General features: G+C 37.5%; 1 protein-coding gene across 14 annotated transcripts in view; it reads left to right on the top strand.

The window, feature by feature from the left end:
• Nucleotides 1–19,081, top strand: part of RNF38 (ring finger protein 38) — a 133,857-nt gene that overhangs the window by 77,160 nt on the left and 37,616 nt on the right. For 5 of the 14 annotated variants that reach the window (XM_032240063.1, XM_032240062.1, XM_032240075.1 and 2 more), the window contains one exon: nucleotides 6,509–6,658. The exons of 4 other annotated variants lie outside the window; for them this stretch is intronic. Coding sequence is in view for 1 of the 10 variants with exons in the window: in XM_032240066.1 (XP_032095957.1) it covers nucleotides 6,449–6,658 (210 nt within the window). In the remaining 9 variants the exon portion in view is untranslated. Of the gene's footprint in view, nucleotides 1–5,348; nucleotides 6,659–19,081 lie in introns of those variants that run through there. 5 more of the 14 variants (XM_032240064.1, XM_032240073.1, XM_032240071.1 and 2 more) reach the window with 3 other exon arrangements.

Here is a 19,081-nt window from a genome sequence, read left to right as displayed (position 1 = left end):
CTTACCTGAGGTCAGGAGTTCGAAAACAGCCTGGCCAACATGATAAAATCCTGTCTCTACTAAAAATACAAAAAATTAGCTGTGTGTGGTGGCAGGCACCTGTAATCCCAGCTACTCGGAAGGTGGAGGTGGGAGAATTGCTTGAACCCTGGAGGCAGAGTTTGCAGTGAGTTAGGATCCTGCCACTGCATCATTCTAGCCTTGGCATCAAGAGCAAAGCTCTGTCTCAAAATAAAATAATTATTTTTAAATTAGAAAAGCAAATAGTGACAGTTGTGAGTGATACAATGATTTTATTTTTATTCCTTTCAGTCTTTTTCATGTGTCATTTGTGAACGAGAATTGTTGAAACTTAGAGATGAATGACTTAGAAATTTTGCCTTTGTTCTTAAAGGGTAGTAACATCTCTCAGGGTCAGTTCTATTCAGTGTTTGGACCTCAGTTTTCCAGAACTAGGCTCTTGATTTTTTTTTATTAAAGGAGCATTATTGAGTTACATTTTACTTCACTTAGAATTCACTCCATCCAATTAGATTATTTTTGTTACATTTACAGAACTGTGCAGCCATAATCAGTCCAGTTTGTGAACACTTCTATCATCCCCCAAGGATCCCTGTGCCCATCCAGGCCTCCTTTTTGCACGACTACAAGGGGACACAGCCCCATTCCTGCTTCTAGGGTCCTTTCTTGGACCAGCTTTGAAGAATGCCATCCAGGCCTTTGAGTGCCCCTGCTCCACACCATCAAAATCGTTTCAGAGAACTCTGCTCTCAGAAAACAAAAGCCAAAGAAACAGATTTGTTTTAGGCCCAGTTTTAGAACTCTTCTCAAAAGAAAGGCGATATTTGGGTCTGATTCATTCTCAGAACAGGGAGGAAAAAATCCCAGCAAGGAGCAAAGCATTAGCTTAGTGATTTATCCCGTCTCAGTAGGATGGGGTGGACTTACTGGGCAACCACTGACTTCATTTAATGGTGATTTGCAGGTGAGTGCATCAGATCTCTTCCTTGATCAAAGCTTTTACCTTGTCTCATTGCCAACCAGATTTCTAAGAAACTTGTTACACAAATCAGAAAGGCAGGCTGTTAGATCATTTGCTTGCAGTTTGGAAGATTATTCTTTTAATAAATAGTTGAATACTTGCTATGTGCCATGTACTCTTCTAGGTGTTAGTGACATTGTGCTGAACAGGACATGAGATTATACATGTTTTCCTGAGGGTATACTCAAGTCGTCTCATTGATTTGGTTACTCTTTAATCTTTATAGGGAGTTCTCTTGTTTTTCTTCCAAATATTCCAAGATAACTTTTTTTCTTGAGTTTATGAAGTCCTGTGTATATTTAACCCCACCTTAAATAATGCCCCCCCGGCTCCCCATAGTAGTGTTTCTGGTTGCTATTTTTTATTTATTTATTTTTGAGATGGAGCCTAGCTCTGTCGCCAGGCTGGAGTGCAGTGGCTTGATCTTAGCTCACTGCAGCCTCTGCCTCCTGGGTTCAAGTGATTCTCCTGACTCAGCCTCCTGAGTACCTGGGACTATAGGCGTGTGCCACCACGCCCTGCTAGTTTTTGTATTTTTAGTAGAGGCAGGGTTTCTACTCTCTTGGCCAAGATGGTCTTGATCTCCTGACGTTGTGATCTGCCTACCTCGGCCTCTCAAAGTGCTGGAATTACAGGTGTGAGCCACTGCGCCCTGCTGGTTGCTAACTTTTTAATGGCTACATAATAGTTCAAGCAAGTGTGTACCATAATTTTACTTAGCAAATATTTATTTGTTAAACATTTAGGTACTTCTGATTAACTTTTATTAAATTATCGCCATTACTGTGAATATAGTGGTGACTATATTCATGCATATGACTTTTCTCATATTTTGGAGTATATCCTGAGAATTTTTCAGTTTACAGATTCAAATAATACCTGTTTTCTACACTATTAATAAAATCTACCTAATTACTTAAAAGAGATTAACAGTTGCCATCATGGAATTGGTGAGAGTATTTGGAGTTTGGGGATTTGACTTCATTTTAGAGATACCCAGACTTGCAGCTGGAGGTGACACTTAAGGACCTAACTCCTCATCTTATGTTTTGTTTTCATCTTTTGTATTAGACTGTGATTTTAGTGCTTTTGACCGACCAGTTGGTATGCTGAAAAATGCTCTGTGGGCCTTTGTGAACACCACCTTATTTTGTAGAAGTACATTATGTCATACTGGCTTAGACATCATGTACCTGTATCTTCTCTCTCACCTTCATGGAAAAAAAAAGGAAATGAAAGAAGAAGGATACTGTCATCAAAAGCAATTTAAAAAGTTTTGGGGCAGTGTCTTGTCCTAAGTGCTAATTTTAGTGCAATAATTACTAATAATTCCTACAGTCTCCAAGAAAAGTTAAATTGTTAGTTATGTTACCAAAACACAGAATGGCCCGATTAAACAAAGGATGTCCTAAAATAGTAGTGTTGATGCTTAAAAGGTTAAAACTATTTTTTGTGAACGTTAGTCTTGTGAAATAGGGTTTTCTCAGTTATGTTGAATGAAGTAGTTATACAGTTATATGGAAATAGACATTAAACATAAGAAGTTTTGGGAGTTGCAGATTTAGTCTGGTCTCAGGATGTTTCCTTGGCAGGACTTTTTAAATACAGGTTGCATCCTCAGAGAAAGCTGAAGTTAACCAAATCTGTAATGCTGAACAGTTGCGCCTTGAGAAAAAATTGTATCAGTTTTCAGGAAACAAGTTTATTATTTTTAAGTACTAAAAATAGTTTTAAATAGGCTTTGTGGAATAGTTGATACTAATCAAACTAGATTATAAAGAAGAATGTTACCTTACAGTAGAATGTGATTTACTGGGTTGAGTATGAACCTTAGAATTCCATAGACTTGAGCTCAAATTATGATTTTGATATTTCTGAAGTGTTTGACTTTAAGCAAGTTTGTTAAACCTGATGTTCAGTGTATAAAGATTGAGAGAGCCCAGTTCAGTTTCTGGTATGAAGCTAGCTGTTACCAGATTGAGGCTTTAAAACCTGCTATACTGCCTAAATAAAAATGTGTTAATTTTTATATCTTTTGTAATCAAATTAGTGTAGCCAAAATTCTGGAGAAAAAACTTTCAGTGTGGCACAATTTTTATTTGAGTTATATACATACACATTGTGTTTTGTGTAACAAATTACCACAAATTCATTTGCTTGAAACACAAATATTAGCTCACAATTTCCGTGAATCAGGAGTCCTCATATGGGTTAGCTGCTGGACCACCTTTCCAGGATCTTACCTTGCAGGAGCTGTGATTTCTTCCTTGTCTCCTTCCAGGTTCACTGGTAGAATGTGGTTCTTGTGATTATAAGACTGAGGTCCCCCATTTTCTTCCTGGCTGTCAATTGGTGACTGCACTCAGCCCCTGGAATCTGCCCACAACCCCTTGCCACATGCACCCTTCATATGCCTTCTCACATCAGCTTAGTCTGAAGAATTGGCAAGATTATCCCGGGAAGAACTCAGTTCTGCTTGCTTTTATTAAGTCAGGCCCAGGCTCACCCAGGATAATCTCTAACTTACATTCATCTGACTTGGACTCTTCATTACATCTGAACATCTCTCCCCCTTTGTCATTTGATGTAACCTAATCATGGAAATGAAATACATCATGTTCACAGCCGTGCCTACACACATGGGGAAGGGGGTTGTATAGGAGATGTACACCAGAGGTAATCTTGGAGGGGCAACCTGTGTATGTCACCTGCCCCCCCCCCCACACACACAGCAGGTATGTGTGATTTTATTTTACCTAGAATTAAAATAAAATTGTAACTGGTTTTAATCAAGCCCATCTATGGTTTTGTCCCAGACTTATTTTAACTGCAGGATTTGAATATAGCTTTTCTCAATTATATTTGTCCATCCTTTTTTATAGACAACTGGAGCTTCTGACCAAAGGAAACTATTGTGAGTAGGAGAGGATATGCTTGAAAATCATGGCCACAGGGACCAGGTTTGCCAGTTTTACATTTGTAGTTCATCAAGATCTTAAGATTTCAAAGGAATGAGGAATGGAGGAGAAGAAACATGATCTCTATTTGTCTTTTCCCAGCCAGCTACTTGTATTAACAATTTTGTAAGACTTTTTGGGGCATGTTAGTTGAAGGCAGGATGGCCTTAGGAAAACGTCCTGTAAAGGATACATATTGAGCAAATGAAAAGCTTAAGAGGATGCAAAAAGATTCCTATATAAAAAAACAAACCATTTTGAGAGAGTGGCAAAGGCCCTCCTTAGATTGAGTCAGGAATGTGAAGTATTCCTTTTTCTATGAAACCTTACTCTTTAGATTAACTCAGAACTCTTACTCCTGTTCTAATTTTTGCGTGTTTTATGGCACTTAAATGCTATAGTTGGCGGCTCACATCTGGGTTTAAAAAAATTATTAGAATAAGTTTCTTGAGGGTAGGAGTCATGTTTTATCTTTATATCTTATTAGATAAATTCATTTACTTATTTTTAGAGACTGTCTCACTGTGTTGCCCAGGCAGAAGTACAGTATTGCAGTCATGACTCACTGTAACCTCAAACTACTGGGCTCAAGTGAACCTCCTGTCTTAACCTCCTGAGTAGCTAAGACTATAGGAGTATGCCCCTATGCCACCATGCCACGCTAACTTTTTATTTTTTTGGGAGGCGGGTAGAGATGGGGTTTTCTCTATGTTGCCCAGGCTAGTCTTGAGCTTGGGTACTTGAGCTCTTCTCCCACTGTGGCCTCTCAAAGGGTTGAGATTACAGATGTGAGCCACTGCATTTGGCCTCTCTCTATATCCTTCCTAATTTAATTCTTGGCTTGTAGGAGTCAGTAAATACACCTTGATTCAGCAATGCATACTTCTGCGTAGTGATAAAGGATAGCCCATTCATGTTTCTAGTATAGAGACCAGAACATTTTTTACAGAAAACTAATGAATTCTAAAGTTCCTGTCCTCAAGTGTTTTGTTTTTTACTTATAGGTGAGTCTTTGGAAGTATTTTTACTCTTACCAGTGGGCCCAGTTATTTGTTTACCAGGCCTATAGCAAACCAGGAACAAAATACTATAAAGAGGCTAAGGAAGTTAGGGATATTAATACATTAACAGCAGGGATATTAATGTAATTAGCATTCCATCTTATGATCAGTTTCTGGCTGCTTCCTTATCTAGCCATATTGAATGTTTTGCAGTTTTCTGGCTACGCTGCTCTCTTTTTATTATTTTTATTTTTATTTATTTATTTTTAAGACGGGGTTTCAGCATGTTGGTCAGGCTGGTCTTGAACTCCCGACCTCGGGTGATTGGTCCACCTCGGCCTCCAGAGTGCTTGGATTACAGGCGTGAGCCACCACACCCGGCCTGCACTGTTCTCTCTTGGCAGTAACTTCTCCATAGCACCTAGTGCCTACTGTTATCATAATACTTACTTCATGCAGTGATGCATTATTATTTTCTTTTTTATGGGATATACTTCTTGAAAGTAGAAAAACATGCCTTTGTTTTTGGTTTAGTGCCTGTCACCAAATACACACTTAAATGTAAGACTGAGTGAACGAATGAGGCAATGAAACTCTAAAAGGAAGACCACGTTATAGTACATAACTTTTAGTGTAGGGACAAGAGGGGCCAAGACCCTTAACCCCCAAGAAGCTTTCACTGTCACAACACAGTGGAACACATTATGTTCATGATTTTTTAATGTTACAGATTAAGTATATTTACATGCGAATTTAAGGGGATTGACCCATGATCAAGTCAAACGTTTATTTGTAAATTTATTTTTGTTTTCTAATTTTTGTAGATACTGGGGCGATCCTCCTACTTTGACATCCCAAAGAGCTGGGATTACAGGTGTGAACCACTGCATTGGCCAAATTACGCATTTTAAAAAAGCATTTAAAACATGGCATTACTTTTGTGCTTAGGATTGTGTCCTTTATTCCATAGGAAGGTCGTTAGGTTTGTGTTGAATAGAGCTGTGATTTCCACAAACATATGATTGCTATAGAAAATTTGCCACAAATACTGTAAAATCTGTCATCTTCCTTTGCATGATTATTTGGAAGGTTAACTAAAAAACAGAATGAGAAAAAATATTAATCTTGGTCCAGGCAAACACTTATCTTTCTGTACTTAAGATATGTAATTTGACCTCTGGTTTTCTTAGCATGAAGTCTGTCCTTTAGAATTTCAGAATTAACATCAGCAGAAAAAGTTACCAATAGGTATTTGGGAAACAGGAAGGACATGGTGTTCTTGGGCTGTGCTGTTTTGCCTGAGACAGTTTTTGTAAGAGAGATCCATTGCCACAGGCAACCTTTGCCAACCTTATGTTTTGATGTTTAAAATTAATTTTTAATTTCTTTCCTGTCTCTGCTAGCAGAATCATCAAATACCTAGAAAATCCAGACTATCCTTCATAGGCATGATTCTCCACATTGGTGCAGCTAGCCATGAACTGTCCTTTTCTTCCTCTTTTTCCCAGATATCTCCCGGGGCCAATTCAGCATCTCTACCTGGCCATCCTAACAAGGTGATTTGTGAAAGGGTGAGACTTCAGAGCCTGTTCCCTCTCCTCCCAAGTGATCAGAACACTACCGTTCAAGAGGATGCTCACTTCAAAGCTTTCTTCCAGGTTCTTATATATTTACCCTTTCCCTACATAGGGCTGAAAGTCACATTCTAGGGTGTTTCTAGAAGGCTTGAAACAAATTACGCATATCGTCTCCTTGTTTTCTGTTGTATGTGGAAATAAATAGTTCTTCTTAGAGGACTTTAATATTTTTTCAGCCAGCTTTTCTGATGAATGTTTGTCTTCTTGAGCTATTCAGCCACTGTTAATTATTTGACTACTTAATATTCTTGTGTTTTGATCTTTTGGTCTTAAATCGCTTGTCCTAATTGGTCAAGTTCTATAAGAAAGTAGAAGATAGTATAGAATATATGATGTTGTGTGGGAAAGGAAAAACGGAAGCATATAAGATGTTCACTAGCTACTTGCTTGGCACCCAGAGTTTGATAGTAACACATATTTCTGAGAGAAAACATGGTTACTTGTCTTTTTTTTTTTTTTTTTTTTTTTTTTTTACCTGTGGGGGGAAAATGTGAGTTAATTTTTTTTTTTAATGTAACATGAAAATAAGGTGCGTAAATGGATTAAAACTCATTAGGTTATTAACAGAATTACTGGGACCTGCCCATAGAAATCATTGGGTACCACACTGTCAATCCATCTTCCTAGAGAAGCATGTTTTACTGATGGATGTCAGTAACACTGTTACCAGAAAAGTCAGGTTACACAGTTGCTTCTGAGTGGTAGGATTGTGGGCCAATGTGTATAAACCTGAGATAGTGAAATAATTGATCATCAAGGGTGGGACTTTTGGATAGAGCCAGCTCACTTTCTGTTTGTATGAAAGTGAATGCTTGTGAGACATAAAGTTGGAGATAAAAAATTTGGAGGGATTGGTGATCCTAGGACTCTTCAGTATGGTATTCCTTCTTGGAATTTGTGCCAGATTCTCTGCTGTGCATGTATTGATTCTTTTTGTTTTTAGCCCTCACAATAAACTAGTCATTGATGGTTTTTAAGATATGGAAACAGGCTGTGAAAAGCTCGGTGTGGTGCCCCATCACATATCTAATTATTTGGCAGAGAAGGGGCTCAAATCTAACTTTAGCTGAATCTTGTCTACTATGTATATGTGGAAGAAACTGACTCAATACTCTTACTACTGCCACCAGTAAGAAGGGTTCTTTTGATACTTTCTCATTGCTCCCTTTGTGTCTTCAGATAATAACTCAATATAAACTTTAATTTCAAATGTAAAAGTTAAACTCATGTTGTGAAAACGGAACAATAAAGTTAGAGCCAGTTACACTTGAGTGTTGCAGAAAGATGAAATGTATTGTTAAATTAAGACTATTAAATAAAAATTTAACTTAAGTCTTTCTTTGAACCTTAAGTGCTCAGTGAACTTTGGGGGGGAAACTAGAAGTTTTCTTTGCCCAGTTACAGTTACCACCCTACCACTGTTCAACATGAAGCTGAAGCTAAGTAGATCTTTCTCTCAACCCCGTTGAGAAACTGATACCTTCAACTAGTTGACACCTTTTAAATAGGATATAATTTGTTAGTTCCAGTTATGCTTCTTATCCTTAAAAACTTAGGTTTTCCTTTGCATGTGGTAACTTATCTAGCCATCTAGCGTCACAAAGTTATTCCCTTAATGTGTTACGATTTCTTCTTGGCTTTCTTCTCAGGTTCCTTATCTCCCGATTATTTCTACTTTTCCTTCTTTTTAGAATGATCTGTTTTAAACAGATTTACCTATGTTTTCATTTTTTTCTTCGGGCACCCTCTCTGCTTCCTTATCTTAGGTAAAATTCCTGTCTTTTCTGAGGACATCAGCCTTCTCTAGGAGTAAAGAAGTTAATTGATCCCCCCCAACTCCCCCACCAAGCATGAGGAGTTGGGTGTGTGGCTAGTAAGGTGGCCATAGAGGAGAAAAAAATGTGTTGCTACTCTTCCTGGATTCTTACTATTGTTCTATCACCAGTCTTTATCAACAAACTCATCCTGTTTTTGAGCTTTTTTTGTCAGTCATCTGTATTATTTATCAATTCTGTCATTGTCCTTGTTTATTAAAAACTTCTACATTTTGCTTCTCATATTTGCTTGTTTTGTATTGCTCCTAGTAAATACTTTTTTTATTGCCAAAATTTGTTTTTTTTTAAATTTTGTATGCTTTAATTTGTGAAAGAGTTTAATTTGTTTTAATTTGTGAAAGAGTTCATATGTGCAATTTAGAAAATATAAAGCAGACACCTATATAATAATAAAACATTAAAGCAGACACCTATATAATAATAAAACACCATCTAGTGTAAGAAACCAGCCATTAGCAATACTTTTAAAGCCCCCATATGACCCTCCGTGTTAATATCCCATGCTTATGCCTCAGGTACTTCTCTGTTCAGTATCCTTTTGCTTTTCTATATGGTTTTACCAATATAAAATACTTCTTGATGTTACACTGTTTAATTTTGCTTGTTTCTGAACTTAGTATAAATGATGTCACGCATTGTATACTTTTTTGAAATTCATTTAAGTGCATCTGCCTGTATACTTGATTTATCTTGTTGTTTTTAGTTTTCCATTATATGAATATAATGCAGCTTATCCCTTTTCTTTTTGCTTGACATTTGGGTAGTTTCCTGTTTTTTTACCGTTAATTACAAGCAGTGCTTCTGGAAATACTCTTGTATGTGCTTCCTGGTGCACATTTGGGAGGTATTTTAGTGGTTCTGTAAAAGTGATGGCTTTGTGTACTCATTGCCCACAGCAGAGGTATAAGTGTAGGTTCATTTGCATCTCTATAAAAACTGATATTTAAAATTAGAATCTTAAGGCTTCATACAATATTTTAAACATTTTTAAATTAAGATATACTTAACATAAAGTTAAGTATTTAGCATATAGGTCTGTGAGTTTTGATAAATGTATACAGATGTGGAGTCACCACCACAATGAATGATAAAACAGTCTTATCACCTCCCAAAATTCCCTCATGTCTCTTTGCTGTCAACCCCAATCTTAAAGTTTTAAAATTAGCCATGTCTTTGCTATCAATGGAGTCAGTGGTTGTGATTGAACATAATAAGCTTTGAAAAAGTAATTAAGTACATGGCGAGAGAATTTCATATCTGGCACAACCATTAATTTCAGGGGTGTTTGTGGTATCTTAATGACAGCTGTGTTATAACTTTTATACACCCAGCTAATTTTTGTATTTTTAGTAGAGAAGCCTTTTTGCGGTAAATTTGTTAACAGAAAGGGGTCCCCATCCCAAGAGAGGGTTCTTAGATCTTACACCAGAAAGAATTCAAGGTGAATCCATGGAGTAAAGTGAAAGCAAGTTTATTAAGAAAGTAAAGGAATAAATAATAGCTACCCCCTAGGCAGAGCAGCCCTGAGGCCTGCTGATTGCCCATTTTATGGTTATTTCTTGATTATATGCTGAACAAGGGGTGGGTTATTCATGCCTCCTCTTTTTAGTCCTAGTAATCCCAGCATTTCGGGAGGCCCAAGGCAGGCTATCACTTGAGGTCAGGAGTTCGTTACCAGCCTGGCCAACATGGTGAAACCCCGTCTCTACTAAAACATAAATATTAACCAGGTATGGTGGTACACACCCGTAGTCCCAGCTACTTGAGATGCTGAGGCACAAGAGTCACTTGAATCTGGGAGGCAGAGGCTGCAGTGAGCTTAGATAGTACCACTGCATTCTAGCCTGGGCAACAAAGCAAGACTCACTCTCAAAAAAATAAAAATAGACCATATTGGGCAACTTCCTGACATTGCTATGACATTTGTAAACTGTCATGGTGCTGATGAGAGTGTAGTCGTGAGGATGGCCAGAGATCACTGTCATCGCCATCTTGGTCTGTCTCATCCTGTGACTTAGAATGCCTAACTTACTGGGAATGCAGCCAAGTAGGTCTCAATCTTATTTTACCAAGCCCCTGTTCAATATGGAGGCACTCTGGTTCAAACATCTCTGACAAATTTACTACAGTTAAATTAGGTGAATGAAAATTTGAAAATTTATACACATGGAGAAATATGCCACGTTTCTGAAAGAGAAAACAAATTATTGTAAAAATATCTATACTCTAGCAAATTTGTAGACTTAATGAAATCTGCAGCCAAAATATCAGCAGAATTTTGTATTTAGAAATTTCAGAATTATTTTAAAATTCATACCAAAGATTATTGAATATAAAAGAGGGGGGACAAACTTTTCCGAAAATTGTCATAAGGGGAGAATATGCCATAAGAGATAGCAAATCATGTTAGAAAGAAATAGCTCTGTCAGAGACCTCTATGTTGGTATTAGATTGGTGCAAAAGTAATTCTGGTTTCAGACCATGAATTTTAAATCTTCATAACAAGACTCAAACATATCTTTATTAATCGAAATGGGGACCATTGCAATCAACACATTTTTACCAATGATAAATATGTTTGTTCTAGTAGCATAAAAATCCCTGCTTTAGGATTGGACGAACTCTTGGAAAGCATTTTGTACATTCTTCTGGTTGTAGAAGCCTTTTCCTGGCACTTCCCAAAGCCCAACTTGCACCAGAAAGAGGTCACAGTCACTGTTTGGTGGTCTGCTGCTGGTCTGATCCACTACAGCTTCCTTTTTCTTTGTTTCTTTTTTTTTTTTTTTGAAACAGTTTCACTCTTGTCATCCAGGTTGGAGTGTAATGGCCTGATCTCCGCTAACTGCAACCTCTGCCTCCTGAGTTCAAGCGACTCTCCTGCCTCATCCTCCAAAGTAGCTGGGATTATAGGCACACACCGCCACACCCAGCTAATTTTGTATTTTTAATAGAGAAGCATTTTTGCAGCAAAAAGTTGGTTGTCGAGATGCCTTCTGAAGAGTTGGTAGTCAGTCAGCTAGAGATCAGATGAATATGGTGGGTGAGGCAAAGCTTTGTAACCTAGTTGGTTTAACTTTTGAAGCTTTGGTTGTGCAACGTGCCAAGAATTCACGTCACTAAGAAAAATTGGGCCCTTTCTGTTGATCAGTGCCAGCTGCTAACTGACATTGCAGTTTTCAGTGCATCTCGTCAATTTGCTGAGCATACTTCTCAGATGTAATGGTTTTGCAGGGATTCAGAAAGCTGTAGTGGCTGGGCTCAGTGGCTCATGCTGGTAATCCCAGCACTTTGGGAGATGAAGACAAGTGGATCACCTGAGGTCAGGAGTTTGAGACCAGCCTGACCAACATGTCTCTACTAAAAATAGAAAAATTAGCTGGGTGTGGGGGCGGGTGGTGCAGATGATGAGCGAAAATTCGTCTCAAAAAAAAAAAAAGCTGTAGTGGATCAGACCAGCTGCAGACCACCAAACAGTAACTGTGACCTCTTGTTGGTGCAAGTTTGGCTTTGATAAGTGCTTTGGAGCTGCTTCTTGGTCCAACTACTGAGCTGGTCATCACTGGTTGTCATAAAAAATCCACTTTTTGTCTCAAATCACAATCTGATTAAGAAATGGTTCCTTGCCCTTGTGTAGAATAAGAGATGATGACACTTCAAAATGATGAATTTTTAAAATTTTCTGTTAGCTCATGAGGCACCCACTTATCAAGCTTTTTCACTTTTCCAATTTGTTTCAAATGCCAACCCACAATACCATAGAATAGTTGACTTTGAGTTTTTTGGCAGCTTCTCTCGTACAGCTTTGATGATTGCTATCAGTTGGTCATTGTCAACTTCCGACGGCCGGCCACTACGCTCCTCATCTTTAAGGCTCTCATCTCCTTTACAAGACTTCATGAACCACCACTGCACTGTACATTAGTTAGCAGTTCCTAGGCCAGTTGCATTGTTGATATTGCAAGTTGTCTCTGCTGCTTTATGACCCATCTTGAACTCAAATAGGAAAGCAGTGACAGAGCCAGACTCCGTCAAAAAAAAGAAAATAGCTTGAATTTGCTTTTTTTCTAACATCATTTTCGTAGTCTAAAATAAACATAAATAGCAAGTAATAAGTCATTAATAAAGAGCATAAAGTGAGAAATACCCATTAAAATGATATATAACATAACCACATTTATTTAATAATGTATTCTAATATCAAACAGCAAATTCCAACAGTACAAAAACTGCAGTTACTTTAACTCTCACCTAATATATGAGGGGATATTTTTGAGTCCTCATCTTGCGTCACCATCATCCTGCATCCTTGAAACCTCTTTCTACTGGTTTCCATTACACTCCACCCTCCTCTACTATCAACTACCCAACATTAAATGTTGGCGTTTCTTAGTGTTCAGTATTGGACCTTGTTTTCATTACATAAATTTTGAGGGGCAGTTTTGTCTATGTCTGCAGCTTCGTTAACTATGATCTATCTATATACCAAAACTCCTAAATTTATATTCCTACCCTCTGAGCTTCAGCTGTTTACAGAACACCTCCAGGTGGGGTATCTCTCAAAGGATCTCTTGATTTCAGGTTGTTTTAATATCTATCTCTTCTGTTTTCACTGATGTCATGTTTTTACTTAAGATTTTTTAGCCTCTTTTCCACAATTTCAGCTTAAAGTTATTACAGTTACAGATGCATGATGAGTAGAATCTAGTACTCTGGTAGAAATATAGTGGGAACTACAATTGTAGCATCAAGCTGAATTAGTTTTTGTGAACCAATGATGTTTTGTGAAATTAGGAATTACAAAAAATCTAGTACATAATGTCGCCAGTCTGTTACTTAAATACTAGCCATACAGGCCTCTTTAGACTTAGGAAGCCACTTTGTTTGTAGTTCCTGTGTTTTGGTAGAATTATAAACAAAGTGGCTTTTAGCAGTTATAGCTAATGATAGGAAAATACCATATTACTATTAGTAATCACATCATTATGATATGATTGCAATATGTTATACTATTTGAGTGCTTTTCTGAGCAGTCACTGCATATCAAACAATTTCTTTGTATTTTTATGGAAAAAACACAAACTTGGATCATATCAAAAAGCAAAATTCTTATTTTGTTTCTGTATGTTTATGGTAACTTTTGAAAACAATATTCAAAGCCTTTTTTTCTTCTATGTCTACAAGTAAAATAACATTTCAGGAGAATATATTAGTTGTCTGGTTGAGAGATTGGATTTCATTGCAAAATTTTGATCTGAGGAGCATAAGAGCGATACAGCAAATGAAAGTCTTATGTGAAATGAGACTGTACATTGTGTAGTTTCAGGGCAGTATGTTTACTGAACTACCTTAAAAAGTTTCAGTTTCACTAACAGAAACACATTTTACATATTATCTGGACATAGTTTAAAAATAAAAACTTCAGCATCTGGAGAATAAAATGAAGTAATATGTAGTCATTCTAAACCACAGTGTAATCCAGATATAAAATTATTTTCTACTTTCCTCAGCTTTTATATCCATCTTCTGCAAAACAAAAAAGGATCTTGTCTTATTTTTTAGTAACAAGTTGCTTAGAGTGTTAATTTCTAAGTGTTTTCACATATATTTAAAATGAATGAAATTTAGTGAGAGTTTGCTCTTCTTGGACCCTTGGCATTTAACTGTTTTTCCTTTGTTGTGGAATAAGAAACTTCAACTTTTGTTAAAGATAATTAAGGCAAGTAGAGAACGTCTGGGAGTTTAAAGGAGAATTGATCTTAAATCATGTTGTGCTTATTTGTAAGTCTAAGGCCAAGAGTAGTCCTTCTGAATGATGATTGGAAAGAGGACCAGGTTCTTGAGAAATTCCATTCCCCTGTACAAGTTGCCTCTTCACTGCTTTGGCAAGGAGGTCCTTAGGGCTGACTAGTGGTTGCCATTAGAGGTACATTGTAGTTACTGAGTAGAACTTGGAATCTGTTTCTGTTTTGGGAAGAGTTTGTCTGGATCAGGATCTTCTGTTATCTCCAAGACTTGCTGATATATATAAATGCAAATATATATTACATATAAAATTGTTTTTCTTTAGCCTTTAATGACTTATGACTCATTCATCTGGAATTATGGAATGCATTCTTATACCTGCCTCAGATGGATTTCACTTCTTTTAATGATTTTTTTAAATAAGAATGATTTTTACTCCTAGACTTTTTTTTTAATCAGCTTTAATGCTAAGTATAAAACCTGCCTTTCCTTCCTTCCTCCCTTTATGACCTCTTTTACCTCCCTTGACCCTTAAATTTGTAGCAGGGTTCTAGACAGTGATTACACCAGATTTGAATCAACATCTTAGGAATTTAAGTTGTCAACACTTGGTACTTTGAAAAGTTGGTCCACTGGCCTGGAATCAACAAGGAGAGGAGGGAAAGAACTTCTCACCAGGAGAATTCAAAATCTAAATTATCCAAGTATCATCACCTGGGATAATGGTAGAAATGACAGTTCATGAACCCTAGTCAGACTTTCTGAATTAGAGACTTGGGGAGTGGGGCCAGCAGCCTGGTATTTCTGAAACATGCAAAGGTTTGATAACTACTGGCATAGGTGTTAATGGAAAAACCCAACTCTGTAAAATATTTTACAGAGGTTTATTCTGAGACAGTATGAGTGACCATGATCTGGGAAACCATCTCGAGAGGTCCCAAGGAAATGTGTCCACTGCAGTTGGATTACAGTTATAGGGAGGCAGGAGTTACAATGTCAATCAATACATGGAAGATATACGTTGGTTCAGACTGAAAAGACGCGGAATATCTTGAAGTGGAGACTTAACAGATTACAGGTGGATTCAGAGGTAAGATTCTTTTAATTTGCAGTTGGTTGAAAGAGTAAAGCCTTGTTTAAAAATTTGGACTCATCAGAAGGGAATCTTTTAAGGTAAGAAAGTCTTTTAGCCAATATACTGGGTTGGAGTGACCTGTAGGGGTGTGTGAGTTAACCCTGGTCTGGCTTAGCTTTAGGTTCTGTTTATAATTTGGTATCTTATTGTCACAAAGAGTTCATTCTGTTAGGCCCTATAATTTCTATTTTAACATTAATGCTGGTCAGTTTCGCCTACACTCCAAAAGCAGGGGATGGAGAGATATAATGAGGTGTATCCAGCCTTCCTTTCTGTCAGGCCAAGAACTCAATTTTTCTAGTTTCTCTGGGGTCTCTGTGGTCAAGAGAGTCCATTCAGTCCGTTGGGTGGTTGGAATTTATTTGTAGTTTACATGGGCAATGAGAGTATCCTTCCACATTCAGGTTTGCATTTACTTCTGTCAAGAGTCCTTATGGTGGCATAGTTCTGGACGAGTTTTATATTTTTAAGTTTAGAGGTTCACAGACAGCATGAATCATGAAAATCTGAACCCCAAATATGGTGTGAGGAATGAACCTGAGTTTGAATTCAAAGGCCACACAGATCAGATATTTCCTGTTGAAGTTTCCTTCTCTTTTCCACTGGGATGACTTTTTCTTATCTTCCTTTTTAAGTGTACTACTTTGTAAGCTTTGACTACTTCATGTAGGGATCTCAAGTTGTGAGGCCTTATCGTCCGTCCCTCCTGAGAGCATCAAAAATGCAAATTTGGGGCTGGGCATGGTGGCTCACGCCTGTAATCGCAGCACTTTGGGAGTTCCAAGGTGGGCGGATCACCTGAGGTCAAGAGTTCGAGACCAACCTGACCAACATGGAGACACCCCGTCTCTACTAAAAATACAAAAATTGGCCAGGTGTGGTGGCGCATGCCTGTAATCTCAGCTACTCGGGAGGCTGAGGCAGGAGAATCGCTTGAACTCGGGAGGTGGAGGTTGCAGTGAGCCAGATGGAGCCATTGCATTCCAGTCTGGGCAACAAAAATGAGACTCTGTCTCAAAAAAAATAAAATAAAAAATAAAACTTAAAAAAATGCAAATTTGTTTTTCAGTTTTCCTCAGTTTCTGAGTCTTTGATTTCCCTTTTTTCCCCCTCTGTATTTAGCAATGCATTTTCAAAGTATGTTTGTTAACCAGGAGTGGTGACTCACACCTGTAATCCTAGCACTTTGGGAGGCTGAGGTGGGAGGATTGCTTGAGTCCAGGAGTTTGAGACCAAACTGGGCAATACAGTGAGAACTCATATCTACAAAAAAAAATCTTTTTAAATGACCTGGTCATCGTGGTGTGCGCCTATAGTCCCAGCTACTTGGGTGGCTTAGGTAGGAGGATCTCTTTAGCCTAGGATGCGAAGGTTGCAGTGAGCTGAGATAGTGCTGCTGAGACTGTCTCAAAACAAAACAAAACAAAAAAACAGAGAGAGAACCAAGTATGTTTCTTATGGCTAAGCCATTATTTTTAGATTTTTGTATTATGATTTTCACTAAATGTCGGTGATATTGTCACAGACCTTTAGAGTTACTTTAACAAAATTTATACTTACATTCTATTCTGCAACTATAGTCGTTGTGTTAGGAACATCCATGTATACTACTCCTTGCAGAAACAAGAGCATGTTTGGCCCATGGAGAAGTGAATGTAATTTTCTAACTACCCATTCCACTCAAAGGAAGGAATGTTTTAGATGACAAGGTCAGATGAATTTGCATTCCTCATTGACTTTCCTGGACTGATTGTCTTTTATACATTTTTTATGACAAAGAGCCGTGCGATTAAATTTTATTAATAACTTCCAAGTTCTTATCCATATATTTTGATTCTATTTAGGGCATTTTTCTCAGAGCCTTCTGACTTCTTGTTCTTTTTGAGGAATGATGAATTTCTAAATTTGCTCACTGCCATTCCTGGAATTTTGTTTCATTGTATTCCCTGGGTTACTTCTTTCGTTTATTGGATGTTGTCTAATAGCTTCAAATAAGAGAGATAGGGAGTGTTGTGAGCACACAACAAGTGACTTTCTGCTATGTGAGAAGCACCTTTGGGTCTTGATATAGCTGACAAAGGTTTTTTTATGCCCCTACCCTAGATTAATAGTGTGATTGGAGTACAAAATTCTAGGTTCAATATTCTTTTCCCTTAGAGAAATTTTAGCATCTGTTTTTGCTGTGGGAAGTCTGATGTTAATCTAATTCTTATTTCTTTGTAGGTTACTACCCCTTCCCTTTTCTGGAAACTGAGGATTTCTTTGAAGTTCCTTAGAGTACTAAAATTGATAAGTGAAGTGATGAAATCATACTGCATATAGTAAACTACTTCTTAATGTTTTCCTCTCTTTAGTCATTGTGATTTCCGATGTCTTTGAGTAAGAAAGTAAATTTATTGGCTGGGCGAGGTGGCTCACACCTGTAATCCCAGCACTTTGGGAGGTGGAGGTGGGCAGATTATCTGAGGTCGGGAGTTCAAGACCAGCCCAACCAACATGGAGAAACCCCGTCTCTACTAAAAATACAAGACTAGCCAGGTGTGGTGGCAGATGCCTGTAATTCCAGCTACTCTGGAGGCTCAGGCAGAATCACTTGAGCCCGGGAGGCAGGGACTGCAGTGAGCTAAGATTGGGCCATTGCACTCAAGCCTGGGCAACAAAAGTGAAACTCCATCTCAAACAAAAAAAAAAAAAGAGGAGGGGGGAGAAAGTAAACTTATTTCCAGAATACTAATGAATAGCTCCCTTCACTTCCCATGCTTTGTCTCTTCTTTTTCACCATCACAGCACAAAGAAAAGTGATGTAACTTTTCTCAGCCACTTTTCCTTACCTCTACTTTTAAAAGCATTGCATTTGTTGTAAAATAAGAACATTGTTATCCCACAATTTTAACATCACTGAAAATATGTGAAAGTTTATAACCTAAAGGTTTTCTCTTGTCATTTGACCTTTATCAGGAGGATCTATAGCATTCTCCTTCATTTTAGGTAGTGAATTTCTAGAATTCAGAGTTCTGTGTCTGATTTTATATTAGGCTTTTCAGGGTAGGATATGCAATGAAAAGCTAATCATCATGATTGGTTACTAGCATTTTGTTCTTTAAAAAGTCAATGTTAACCAAATCTGTTATACCAGTTGTGGAGCCAGCCTGTTTCTGGTTCTTATGTAGTTCATTTGCAGGTTTGTCAGGTCTTGATTGTTCTACTTAAAAAAAAATCAGCATATTTAAATTTCAATGTTAATGATCATTTTTTAAGCGTTAGGATTATCAGAACATTAGAACTAACTTTCTCACTAAAATCAAAGGGTAAAAATAAGTGTACTTCTACTAGATTAGTAGGTAGTTCCTTACCCAAAGATTCAACCAACCACGGATGGGAAATATTCAGAAAAAATGAAATAAAAGTAACAATACAAGAATAAAAAAATTTAAAATACAGTATAACAACTATTTATAAAACATTTGCATTGTATTGTGTTGATATTGTAGGTAATCTAGAGATTTAAAGTATATGGGAGGGTGTGTGTAGGTTATATGCAAATATGACACCATTTCATATCAGAGACCTGAGCATCTTAAGATTTTGTTATAGGGGAGTGGTCTCTGGCACCAACCCTCTAGGTTGCCGAGGGATGACTGTACATGGAATATCTCTGCTAAGTAATTTGGAATGATCAAATGTAGTCATTTAGCAATTTGCTTCATTCCTTCCAGCTTAAATAAAATAATC

Source organism: Sapajus apella, unplaced genomic scaffold (genome assembly GCF_009761245.1).
Source record: "Sapajus apella isolate SASKATOON/1434 unplaced genomic scaffold, GSC_monkey_1.0 scaffold46, whole genome shotgun sequence".
NCBI lineage: Eukaryota > Metazoa > Chordata > Mammalia > Primates > Cebidae > Sapajus > Sapajus apella.
The sequence above is the reverse complement of the archived record's forward strand: the minus strand, read 5'-3'. Positions and strand labels throughout refer to the sequence as shown.